Source organism: Rhea pennata, chromosome 19 (assembly GCF_028389875.1).
Source record: "Rhea pennata isolate bPtePen1 chromosome 19, bPtePen1.pri, whole genome shotgun sequence".
In the NCBI taxonomy this organism is placed as follows: domain Eukaryota; kingdom Metazoa; phylum Chordata; class Aves; order Rheiformes; family Rheidae; genus Rhea; species Rhea pennata.
Window position 1 is genome coordinate 2933793 of NC_084681.1, and position 12539 is coordinate 2946331.

The following is a 12539-nucleotide window of genomic DNA, read 5'->3' on the forward strand; positions in this document are numbered from 1 at the left end:
GGTATCTTGAACCATGAATATTCCTAATCATCATTGCAAGTGAAAGTATGAATGTGAAGGCTGTGCATGTCTGATATCTAGAAATGTAAACTGAGCTTTCTATTTAATAAGGTAGTTTGAGACTCTCTTTCTTCTAGATGTGGAAGCAAGCACTTCATTGCAGTTTTCCAAGTAAAAATATTGAATCCAAATTCATGTTATACAGCTGCATTTCAACACATGCATATGTGATGCTCATACAGCACCTGCCAGGTATGCAAAACCAACTCAAACGGGCATTTTGAATAGTAGCTTAAAACCTCGTCCGTCAGAATAACACTGCTTCCACCAGGGAAGCATGATTTGTGGAACACAAGGAGCTGCTGTCTCTTCTGGAAGACGCACGCAGCCTGTCCTCTGCAGCAACACCTCTGGGTTTAGCTTTCAGCTCATCCTTTCTCTTAAGAGCTTGAAGTAGGCATTTAAAAATGTGTGCCACATTGGTGTCTCAACACTGTGAACAAGATAGCTAAGAACTCTGTATTTTTGATGACAAAACATCCCCCTTGTCCCCAAAAGGCTGGTCATCGAGGAAGAGCCTTTCCCATGTATGCTCGAAAGGAGGGGTGACTCGGCAGGCAACGTCACTGCTCCTGGCACAGCCCTGCTGTCAGCGTATTCCTGCTTTTTCGGGAGCTGACGATGCAGGGAGCCGGCACACGGGATCAGAAGCCAGCGGTTGCGCTCAAGGCAATATTTTCAATGTTTTGGCCGTGGTTTTGGTGATGCGGCCAGGTATGGGGCGCTTGCAGCGGTGTGGCCTTGCATCTAGCGCCGCGGCTCCCGCCTCGCCCTTAAAAACCGCGGCGAACGGGCCCTGCTCGCCGCAGGGAGGAGGAGGAGGAGGAGGAGGAAGGCGGTGGTCGTGCTGCAGGGGGGTGGGAGGCGGCCCCAGGAAGGGGGGTGGCGCTGGCCGGAGCGCGCGGCCCCGCGGGCAGAACCGCCGCGCTCCGCCCCGGGGGCGGTGGCAGCAGCGCGGCCGCCCCTCGCCCTGCGCCGGGCGGGGAGCGCTGCGTCCCGCTGCCGCGCCGGGCCGCGCCGCGCCGCGGGGCGGTGAGTTCCCCCGGCGGAGAGCCGCGCCGCGCCCGCGGAAGGGCCCCCCCCGGGGGGGGGGGGGGTGCAGCGGGGGGGCGATGCGTCCCCGCAGCCGTGGCGGTGCGGGGCGTTTATGGGGACAAAACGGGTGGGGGGGGGGAGAAAAGCGGGGGAAGAGGAGGGGTTTTGCTATACCAGTCGGTGCGCGTCATTACTATACAGCAAAGGCGTTGCCGTGGCGCGCTCCGTTTGCTTTACTTGTTTACTTAGGGGTTATTTTTTTATATATTTTTAAGCTGGGCGTGTGTGCAAGCATGAGGAAATCGTGCAAGAACCAACCGTCTGATGGGCTGGGGGTGGGGGGCGGAAGGGCAAGCGAGGAGGGTCGCTCTGCCCGGCGCTGTCTCAGCGCTCGCAATTAGGGACCTGGCGAAGGGCCGCGGAGAGCAGCTCGTCGGGGCAGGGCAGGCAGCGCGCTGAGCTGCGCTGCGCTGCGCTGCAAACGGCGTTTGGGCCGTTGCGGCTTATTTCGTTACTCCGCGGTCGAGTGACGCTGGGTTTGCGGATGGGCGCTCGCCAGCAGAAGGAATAGCTTTTCCCTTTGGGATTCAGGTGGGAACGGGAATTCGGTCTGACTTTTAAATGCGCACATTGAGTACTTAGCCTAAATAATTCAAGACCGATAAAAGGCATGTCGGGGTTTTGCTTATATATCGTTTAGTCTGTTGCCTGTTTCGGTAAGATCGATAATCTGTTTTTTTAAATCTTTTTGCAGATACTGTTATCCATTGATATAACATTTTTTTAACTAAGCCACATTTCAGTTGGCTGAGCCTAGCGTTTTCTTTAGCTTGAAAACAAGGGAATGTGATTTGAAGCACAGTCATGTAACTTGACCACTACAGTCTATTATCAACTTGACATCTGGGGAAAAGAGAGAATTTTTTCTGAGTATCACGTTAGCATTATTTTTCTCCTGTAAGAATCATCACTATCTGAAATGTAGAATTAAATGCACAAAACCAGTAATTTCCTTGAGGTTGCTTTGAGACACCCATGAGCAGTTGTACTTCAGATGCTTCTATCAATGCGAGATTGTAGGGAAGTGGCTAAATTGTTGAGGATATTTGCAGGTTAAGAGTCTTTTCATTTTGTCTAGTATACTTATTCAAATAAAAGTCTTGGCAGCTCCTTTTTCTATTGAGTGTTTGCATTCGTTTTCCTCATTTGCAGTTCCCGAAAGCTTTTTTTTTTTTTTTTTTTTTTTGCCAGGGTACAGTTCTTCAGCATTCAAGTGATGGTTTTCAGTGTTCTTGATCGTTTGTAACATAATTTCAGAAACTTTGCTGCAGTGGCTTCCCAGAAGCAATACCAAGAAATGAATTAGTGTTCTTGTAGTTAACTTAAATGATGTGAATTAAAGCATGAAAACATTCCAGCAGATATGTGCAACTGACACTGTGCATGGTTTTGTTTTGTTGTGTTTTTTTTTTGTTGTTGTTGTTTTGTTTTTCACTGGATAGAAAGGAAAGAGCAGTCATTAACTTTAGTGATTATATGTGATTAAATTAGCTTTGCCGCTTTTCTGGGCTTGGTTAAAACAAAGCGTAACTGAGGAACACTATGCTGTTTAATCCAGTCATGTTGCATTCAGCAAGGAAGTCAGTGGAGCTTCTCCTCTTGTAAACGCTTGAAATCTGCTCCTGAAATTCGAGCAGTGGAAGTCTGAATGCTTAGTACTTGTGAACAGAGAGAAGAAACACTTTGATTTTTACAATCTGTAAGCAATAGCTGCTTTTCTTGATTATTTTTAAATCATCTGTCATTTTAAAGCGTTTCTCACTTGAAAACGTCTAGTGCTATTGCATTATTTTTTTTTCCTGCAAGAATTCATTAGTGGCATTATGGTGACATTTAAGCATTTTGTTTTTTATAGGAAGAGGAAAAAGCAAGATGTTTAATTTCTAAAGCAGAATTTGTTTCAGTGCTATTAAAGGTAGTCTAGTAGTTGCTTGCTCTGACTGGAACCTGTTCCCAAGGCTTCATTTTCAGTGGACTTGCAAACATGTCTCCTGCAGGCCCTCATGCTGTATGTGCCTGGCCAGAGCCTCGCTGCCTCGCAGGGGACCACAGACCCAACAGGCTCTGAGCATCTGTGAACTAGCCTGTGTGGAGCCAAGTTCAGCATCAGAGTCTGAGAAGCTGGTGAGTGGTGGTTTTGTTTGCTTGCAGATGTCCTTCCCCTCCTCTCTTTCCTTCTACTCTTAAGGAAATGCATGCTTTGATATAAATGCCTGTCTATAAGCAGTGTGATCGTTTGAAGTTTTTCATTGCACAAGCTAAACTCGTAGCAGTGGTGCTAACATCTGAACAACCTCATGTGTTACTGTAGTTAGGTAATGTTTGTATTCCTAAAATAGGTTTCCATATTAAAAATATAGCAAGGAAGGAGCCTTGAACTGCCTGTTTTCTAAAAGACAGCAGAGCAGCCAGGTCCTGTTATAAAACCACTCTGAACATGCAATCACCAAAAACATTTGTCGACTCTTTGAATGAGTTGATAACCAGAAAACCTGAAATATAGATAAATTCTAAAAATCTGTACTGTATTTTGACTCAAATGTTGAAAAATGACTGAATTGTTCACCTGTGGCATATAGTGCTGCAGGTAAGACTTGTGGCCCAAGATGTTTGGTTCCATGTGTGAGTGATCTCAGAAGAGAACGTCTTGGTACAGAGAGTTTCAGTTTCCAGCTTTCTGCCATTCGAATGGTTTCTTCTTGTGTTATCCCAACCATCTTTCCATTAGAAGGAGATGCTAGACAGCTGATGTGCTCCTGAGTTTGCAAGACCCTGCAATGTGACTAGTTCGGCACTGATCTTCTTAGCTAGGCTAGTAAGATAGGAACTGGAAATGGTGCTGGTAATCATTTAGAGTAGCTTGTATTTGCCAAACAATATAAAGAGCTGCATTTGTTCTCATGTGATCTTTCTTGGGCAGTTAATGATTGTGTTTCAACTTTATAGGTGAGGAAATGGAGATAGAGATTAAACAGTGACTTCACACCTCTGACAGCAAGTTGGTAGCAGAACTGTGAGTCAAAACCTGATAATTCCCCAACCTACTGTTTGCTCACAAAGTATGTCTCAGTGGAATTTAAATGGCGCTTGTGGAAAGAGCATTTTCCAAACTTTTTCCCCAAACGTTTATGTTCAGAGACTCTGTAGCGTTCATTCAGCTTGCCTAATGAAAAGGTAAATTAGGAAAATAAGTAGTATTACATCTGCTGCAGTAAAAAGAATTACTCACAGTAAATTGCACAGTTTGCCTGGGGTAATGTCTCTCTCTATAAATGCATTGGTCTGGCTAGCTGCCCTGAGCTTGCGAGTTGGACATTGGAATTAAGCACTGAGATGAATAACTTTGTTTATAGTATCTGTGTAATAAAATGAAAATAAGCCAAAGTTAGTTTCAATCTTGTTATTTTGCGTAGAGCTGATCCTGTCTTTGAGTGGAAGATCACTCAGTGATATCTTGAGGTCTCTCCCATTCCTCTTTGCACAACTTTCTGATTATAAATGAGTGCTAACAATTTCTTACTGTAGCAGGGGTCTAGCAAGTATATTGGAGAGTGCTTTTTAGAGGTAGTGAAAGCTGTAACTGCTTGGCTTATGTGTTTTTGAATTATTTTGTCATTTTATCCTGCTTGTTTGTTTTTCTGTTAAGCAAACTAGTCTTGAAAAATGGCACCAAGTACTCGGAGAGAGGCAGGAGTATGGAGACAAACCAAAGCTCTTTTATTCAAGAACTGTCTCGTTAAATGCAGGACTAAAAAAAGTAGTGTTCAGGTAAGTGGATAGCTTGTTTACTCTCATGTTTGTGTCTACGGTTACTCTACGTTTAAGTGGTTCTTGAATTGGAATCAATGCTCAGCTTCAATACAATATTTCTGAAGCTTCCAGATCTGCCCTGATTTCTGGCTTGTAATAGGCCTTTTCAGAAGCTATTACAACCCTTAAACTGGAAATGTATCATAAGAATATACCTTTTTATCTAGAAGATATCCTTGAATTAATTATGCAATCTTAGTGCACTTTCACAAAAGTCTGCCTGCTTCCTGGGGACCATAGCTGACTGGTATAGCAGGGCTAGAGCTCTTTAAAATCTTTTAATCTCCTCTGAAGGTTTAGCCTTATGCAAAGATGACATATATGATGTTTTAAGGGAAGTTCTGAGGTGAACAAGAGACAGTGCAGTGCTTGGCTTGACTTATTTAATGGTTCATGGTCTGTGTTTTGCTTTTTTATAAATAGCATAAATTTACTGATACTTAGAGCGAGTGGAATTATTCCTTTGTACTTTAAAATGGCTTTTCAAGTTAGCGGTGCATGCTATTAAAATCGTACTACATTACTACAGAGAAGGTTTTGGCACTAAAGGTGCTAAATCTGTTGTTGCATTGAAATCATTAAGGAATCTTCACAATCAAGCAATTAAAGACACAGTCCCTTCTTTAAACTTTGCGTGACTCAGGAAAATTTTTTTTTTACTGCTTCTCTTTGAAATTCTCATTTTTTCTTATATTTTTCATATAGGAAATTCTTTTCCCACTCTTTTTCTTATTTTGGCTAATACTCATGAGTATGATGCATCCACATAAGAAATACAACGAGATACCCGACACCGATCTTGGTACACTAGATACCTCCTTGCTGGTGAATTTTGTCATTGGATACACACCACCAAGCAGCATGGCAAGAGAAATCATGAAGAAAGTGGCTTTCGATAACTTTGAAGATGGTATACTGAATGCCTGAGCATTTTATTTTTCTAAGCATATCTCGTGTTGTGGCTTGTGTTTAAAGAGGAAGTTCACTGTTGCTGCTAATGGTAGATCAGACCTGTCTGCTTCTGACAGACTGGAAAGCATTTCTTTTCCATCACAGCTAAAGAGAATAGACTGTGAAGAAATTTTGTTTGGTTGGTAAATATTCTTGCATTGCCTCCTCAGAGTAGTTCATATTCGTCACGTACATATTCCTGTTACAGCTAACAAGCCTTATGTAGCTAAGGGAAAGGTTTTTAGAGAAAATGCAAAGTACTAAAAGCCACTGAAACTCTCTAGAACTAATTGGTGTTATACTGTGATATCCTGGGGTAAATTCAACAGATGATATTGATCTGCCGATATTCTAGGCTGAGTTTTCAATCCTGTTGTTACTGTGAGGAAAATGATTTTCTTTGATTATAGTTCCCATTAACACTGTGTCACTTCCTTGATTTTTAAAAATGATTTTTTTAAAGTGCTTTTTCTACATAGCTGACACAGCTAGCGGTAACTGATATATCCCAAACCACTCTGATGTATTTTTATTTTGGTATCTTTCTCTGTTAAAACTGCTGCTGTGCTCTCTGTGAGCTGAGAGCTGAAGTCATTTGCTGAAGCCAGTGGCAAAATGCTGTATTTTCACATATTTAACCCTCTATACCAGCTAATCTGCCCTTCTTGAAAAGGGCTGGTACTTGAAAATAAATTCTCAGATAGCCTGTAAGAACTGGGGCACAGAAGCTGTTATTACAGGAGAAATGGGGAAAAAGGATTGAGGGAAAGGTGCTGGGGTAAACTTCCCTTTGAATTACTCTCCCTGCTATTAACATGGCGCTACTGCAGGCTTATATTCATGGGAATATTATTTACCAGGACAAAAATATAGCCCTATATATATCCAAATTGAAACTAATTATCAGTGACTGGCATGACTTTGCTTTAAAATAGGCACAGTTTTTTCTTGCTGCTGTGCTAGTATCTAAATCAACATGATGATTTGTTATCTTGCAGGCATAATCACAGAAGAATATTTAAGTGAAGAAGAACTGCAGGAGGCTGGTGCTTTTAAACGCTCCAACTTTGTGGGCGTAGTATTCAACGACGCTATGTCCTACCAGCTTAGATTTCCTGATTCTGTTACCATGTCTTCTCTTTACATGGAGTCAAGAGGTACATGTGAACACTCTTATTTTTACTTCCTAAGGAATAAGCTAGAAAATCAGATCCTCATTTTTTTTTTTTTTTTTTTTTTTTTTTTTTGCCTGATGTTGCGTGCTACAAAAAATGAAGCTATTTGGAGTGCTGTGTAACTTAGCATAATGCAGAAATGAGTAAGGTGCGCAGGTTAGCTTCAGTGCGGCGCCGGCCTGGCGCAGCTCTGCTGCTCTCCCCGTTCCAGCTGCCGTCCCGCCGTGGTTCAGGGCCAGGCCGGCCGCGCGCTGGTGCTGGCCCTGCCGCGCCGTGTTGTGCAGACGTGCTCTCTGCCGCATAGTGCAAGTCTGTAGATCCGCTGCATCCTGGCGTGACTTGGCTTTTTCAGTGAAGCAGCTTTGCGGGTTTTCAGAACATAGGAGACAGCAATGCTCCGTGTGTTTTTCTGTTCTTGGCTTTCAGGGGGTTTTTGACAGCACTCCATAAACCACCCAGAAGATTATCTGATAGCTCATCAGATCCTGTTATCCTTTCACTGTTTGTATAGCAGTTATAAGCTTAATGGCATATCCCTCATGCTGTTTGTTTGCTCTGGGGAAGGGAGCCTTTTGAATCCAGTACTGCAAATTAATCCTTTTTATTTTTTTAGTCCTTTATATATTTATACACGCACACATATTCATATAAATATTATGTATGCATATATATATATTTTTGGAAGTTGTTTCTATCTTTTATAATGGATTGTATCAACCTGTGACATCTTTACATTGGGAACAGGACAGATGTAACTCAGGCTTTTTGTTTTTTTTAAATGCCTTGATTATTCTATAGCCAGTTGTTCCAGTTTGGTGAAAGGATGTGAATCTGTAACATACTGGTACTCAGGATTTACAGCTCTGCAAGCCTGCATCGATGCAGCAATTGTACAGGTAAGAGTAAATAAACAGTGTATTAAGACCAAAGAAGTACAAATCTTTGAATTGCCTTCATTTTGTATTCTCTGTTAACTGTATAAAATACCTTACTAGCCATTAGTTTACATCCATTGAAGAGACAGGATATTTGTTTGTGGGTTTTGCCATGTTTTGTACAGAATTTTTTTTGTCCAATTGAATAACGTGGACATTTGTTGTGTTTAAATGAGTCTGAAGCATATGTGATAGCAATCATTAAAATATAAGTGACTGTGGTGACCCCAAAATGGTACTTCAGATGCTTTAACAAAAAGGGCAGTGGTTAGATGGGCTGCGTTCCTCTCCATGCACGCACATGCACTCACCCTCCCGTGCTGTGAACACTGTTCATTTGTCTCTGCTGCTGTAACATTTGCCTTGCTGGGTTTTTTCCTGATCAGTGAAATACCTTTCTAAGTATTTTTCTCCCATCACTTCTTTCTCAGTTAGTCTCATCTTTTTAAGTGCTAGGAATTGCAAAGCTGTTGTCCATTTTATCTCCATCTCTTCAGATGTTCTATTTCTGTGCTTTCAGACTGGGATTTGGGGAAATTAAGGTCTTAGATTTTCCTCAAAGTCTCCAGATGTTTCCATGTCAGTGAAGCTATAACTTGGGTGAAGAACTGATTTAGCAGAGTTTTATGAGTTACCACGTGGCAGCTGAGCTGTGGTAGCTGTCTGTCTCAAATGTCTAAGGTGAAACAAGTCAGCTTAAATTGCAGTGGAGGAGATACAGTAATGCGTGTCTTTTCACAGGTGTCTAAGCTGAGAGGACACTTAACTGTGGATCAGCTGAGGACCTTCTTCACCAATCTAAGCACTTATTCGTTGCAGTCCCTTAGCAGGTTACAAAACCTGCCAAAACCACTGCTGTTCTTCTGAGTGGAATGGGGATGTAAAATCATAAACGATACAAGCGTAACTCTTCTTCTTTTCCTTTTAGCTGAAGACTAATCAATCAATTTGGGAACAACTTGAATTAACAAGAGTTGTCGTTATGGGAGAGGCTGAAGTGATGGAAATAGACAGTTTTCCTCGTGCAATCATTTTAATTTACTTAGTAATTGCTTTTTCACCATTTGGGTATTATTTGGCAATTCATATTGTAGCAGAAAAAGAGAGGAAGTTGAAGGAGTTCTTAAAAATATTGGGACTTCATGACACTGCCTTTTGGTATGTGAGTATTCTGTATAACCTATCCATTCTAGAAAATTAAAAAAATATATATAATAAACTCCACCTATCCTATTCTTAGTTCACTAATTGTTTTCAGTTAATCAGATTGATACTGCAGCAACCTAAAAACAAACTGCTCTGTAAAATCTAACATAGAGAAGTATGCCTACCATAGAAGTAGGCATGTTTTTGTAAGTAAATACTGGAGTAATGTTGCTTCATTTATAAATACAGAAGACTTGGAGGGATTGAATAAAATGACACATGAGATTTTCATGTAATTTGTTTTGTCATTTTTAATGCTGTGGCTCAGTAACACTTATTCTTGAGGCTAAACAGGTAACGTGCAGTCTCTCTTCAGAGCTTATCAGCAGCATTTCCCCAACGCATAATTAATCCAGTCTGACTCTATAATTTTAATGTGACAAAAAGAGAAGTCTGAACAACAGATTTTAAGTTGTTTCTCCACTGTGGTGGAAATTTTATGTAATAAAACACACTTTTTTTTCCAGAAAAGGGGATGCACCGATTTGAAAACATCAGTAGCTGTAGGGATAAAACTGAGTGTAGCTTTGCACTGCCAGCAGTGATGCCCCACATCATCTTAGGACTTTGTCGTGGAGTGTCATAACAGTCAGCTGTGGCTGATTTTTGTCTGATCACTTCTGCTTTTTATCAAAGCTCTTTCTTGACTTTTTTTTGGTAGTATTTCCTTAGTGACAAGTCTTGTTTAGAATGAGTTATATCCTTCACCTGCAGCATTGGCTAGTGGTCCTCACTTGCCCCTCACGCGTCAGGATTTGTTAAGAATTTGTGATCTTGAGAAAATCATTTTAACTTTGGGGTTCAGGGAATCCCTGTGTAAAATGGGCATGATCTGCAAAGGCATGTTGGTAATGCAACTGAAAAAAACATGACCAAATTGCTTATGAGGAAAATGTCACCTGGACGAATTTGTTTCCTGAGATTAGACTTGCTCGCTGACTTTCAACTCTGTTTTTATACAGAACAGTATTTTATTACCTTGCTCAGCTGCTGGACTGACTAATGTATTAAAATTTAAATAGGATTTCTTTAATTATTGAAACATGCTGCTCAATTACCCTCTTCTGGTTAAACTAGGGAATTAATTATACAAGTTCAAAAAATATCATGACTCATCTAGTTGTTTCTTTTAGATGCAGTCGGTATCGATGGGCATGCTCTAATGCTTCAAACAATTACATTGATACGTGCAAGAGCTCTTTTCCTTTGGGGGCTGTTGTTTGTTGCTGTACCAAAGGACAGGCTTGCAGTCAGGAAGGTTTAAGAACTGTAGTTTTAGCTGCTTTTGTGAGTAATTCGCACTGTGAATTCATTCACTTTTTTTTTGTGTGTGTGTGTGTGTCCTCCCCTCTCCCCCCTCTTTTGCTTGTAGGCTTTCTTGGGTGCTGCTCTACGCAAGTTTGATTTTCGTCATGTCCATTCTTATGGCGGTCATTGCAACAGCCTCTTCGCTCTTTCCCCAGAGCAGTGCCTTTGTGATATTTCTTCTTTTTTTTCTTTACGGAATCTCTTCAGTAAGTATTCTCAATCTCGTTGGATTTGGCCATCCTATCCAAGAGCTTTTCATTCCTATCTGATACTGTTCTCTCTTCTAGACAGCTTGGATGTAGTTTTGTTAGAGCAAAACAGTAACCAGTTATCTTATGTGCCCCGTTCCCTTTCTGTAGTCCCCTCTGGTTCAGGGGCTTGTGCAGGTCTTGATTGTGGCTATGAGAAATAGCTTTCCTTACCAAAGTGTTTGAATTTATGGTCACTATCTATCTTTGAACAGAAAATGGCAGTGCGGGACTACTTTGAAGTCCCAAATCATGCCTACTTCTAAACATTTGCTATTACTATATAGTATAATGCTAAAGCCCTAATTAAACTCAAGAGTCAATTAAATATAGCAAATTACTGGTCAAAATTCATAATGAAACAATTTAAAAATATTTCTTTACTACATATTTCTTAAAGCAGGTTCACTAATTAGAGTGTGTATGCATACTGCCAAGTATGGCTTCGTTCGTAGTTCTCTTCTGTGGTCCCTTGCCTGAGGTCTTTGAGAAATCTGTTGCTCCTGATAGTCTGTTTTCAAAAGACATGTAGGTCTTGGCTTAATGCTGAATTGAGTAAACCAGGAACGTGATTTGATTACCAGAGACAAAAATGGAATTACAGTCTTTCTACTTTGTATTTTCTATGCTTTGTTACATTTTTTAATGTATTACCATGTTATATTTTTTGATCTGTTTGTTCTTAGGTTTTCTTTGCACTTATGCTGACACCTCTATTTAAAAAGTCAAAAAATGTGGGTATAGTTGAATTCTTGGCAACGCTGGCTTTTGGTTTTGTGGGTCTTAATATTGTCCTGCTGGAAGATTTCCCAAAGTCTTCTGTGTGGATTCTGAGTCCCTTGTGTCAATGTACCTTCCTGATTGGCATCGCAGAGGTAAATAACCTTGTACTTCTCAGATTGCAGCCTTATAGCAATCATTTGTCTTGCATCTCCTTCAAAGTGGTAGAGATGTAGATATTCTTAAAAGTTTAATTATTTTTTTTTAAAAAAAAAAGCCTTGATGATGCTGGGGAAATTGCCTGTTGTGATAAATCTCTGTGGCGATTTTAATATCAAGTAAAATAGAGAAGACCATCAGACAGCTATTACTCTTTGTTGCTGTCATCCCTGTCGCTTTTTGATCTTCTCTGTTCCTGAGTTTTGCACCATGCTGTCATTTCATTCTGCTGATAAAATTGCAGGTCTGTAACGTTTCAGTCTGTCCGTGTTTGTTGGCAGGTCATGCATCTAGAAGATTATGAAGACGGTGCAACATTTTCAAATCTAAATCACGGTCCTTACCCACTCTTTATCTCTCTTATTTTGTTGGCACTGGATAGCATATTTTATCTGCTTGTAGCTGTCTACCTTGATCAGGTTATTCCAGGTATGTTCATGAAAGAAACTCAACTGAACTGTGCTAACGTCACAATTTCCTGAAATCCTGAGCCCCAAGTCTGAAATCCTTTCTCAGTGACTCCAACATACTATGATATTACTACTTGGCCGTTTAGCACTGTAATAGTGTGGTGTTCATCTAATTTCAATTTTAAGGAGAAAGAAGGTGGTGCCAGCTATTTACAAATGTATTTTAAATTATGACTTAGACTATTTTTGCTGAAATAATCTTTATTATAACAAAACTGTGAGATGTAAGGAGGATATTAGCATGGTAAGAATTGATTACTTCTAGATACGTCAGCTAATTTGGGTTTTTTTGTATTAGACAGTCTTTTTTAAAATGAAAACCTTCTTTGCTGGGTTAATTAG

The 12539-nt window shown here is 40.7% G+C and overlaps 1 protein-coding gene across 2 annotated transcripts in view; it reads left to right on the forward strand.

The window, feature by feature from the left end:
• The first annotated feature begins 1035 nt into the window (after nucleotides 1-1035).
• ABCA5 (ATP binding cassette subfamily A member 5) overlaps nucleotides 1036-12539 on the forward strand; it is a 35329-nt gene continuing 23825 nt past the window's right edge. Inside the window, exons 1-11 of one of the 2 annotated variants that reach the window (XM_062591404.1) lie at nucleotides 1036-1092; nucleotides 3153-3279; nucleotides 4102-4168; nucleotides 4802-4923; nucleotides 5671-5875; nucleotides 6915-7073; nucleotides 7890-7987; nucleotides 8955-9184; nucleotides 10605-10746; nucleotides 11475-11663; nucleotides 12009-12156. In XM_062591404.1, coding sequence (XP_062447388.1) covers nucleotides 4819-4923; nucleotides 5671-5875; nucleotides 6915-7073; nucleotides 7890-7987; nucleotides 8955-9184; nucleotides 10605-10746; nucleotides 11475-11663; nucleotides 12009-12156 — 1276 coding nt within the window. In that variant the 5' untranslated portion in view covers nucleotides 1036-1092; nucleotides 3153-3279; nucleotides 4102-4168; nucleotides 4802-4818. The remainder of the gene's footprint in view (nucleotides 1093-3152; nucleotides 3280-4101; nucleotides 4169-4801; nucleotides 4924-5670; nucleotides 5876-6914; nucleotides 7074-7889; nucleotides 7988-8954; nucleotides 9185-10604; nucleotides 10747-11474; nucleotides 11664-12008; nucleotides 12157-12539) is intronic. The other variant, XM_062591405.1, reaches the window with a different exon arrangement.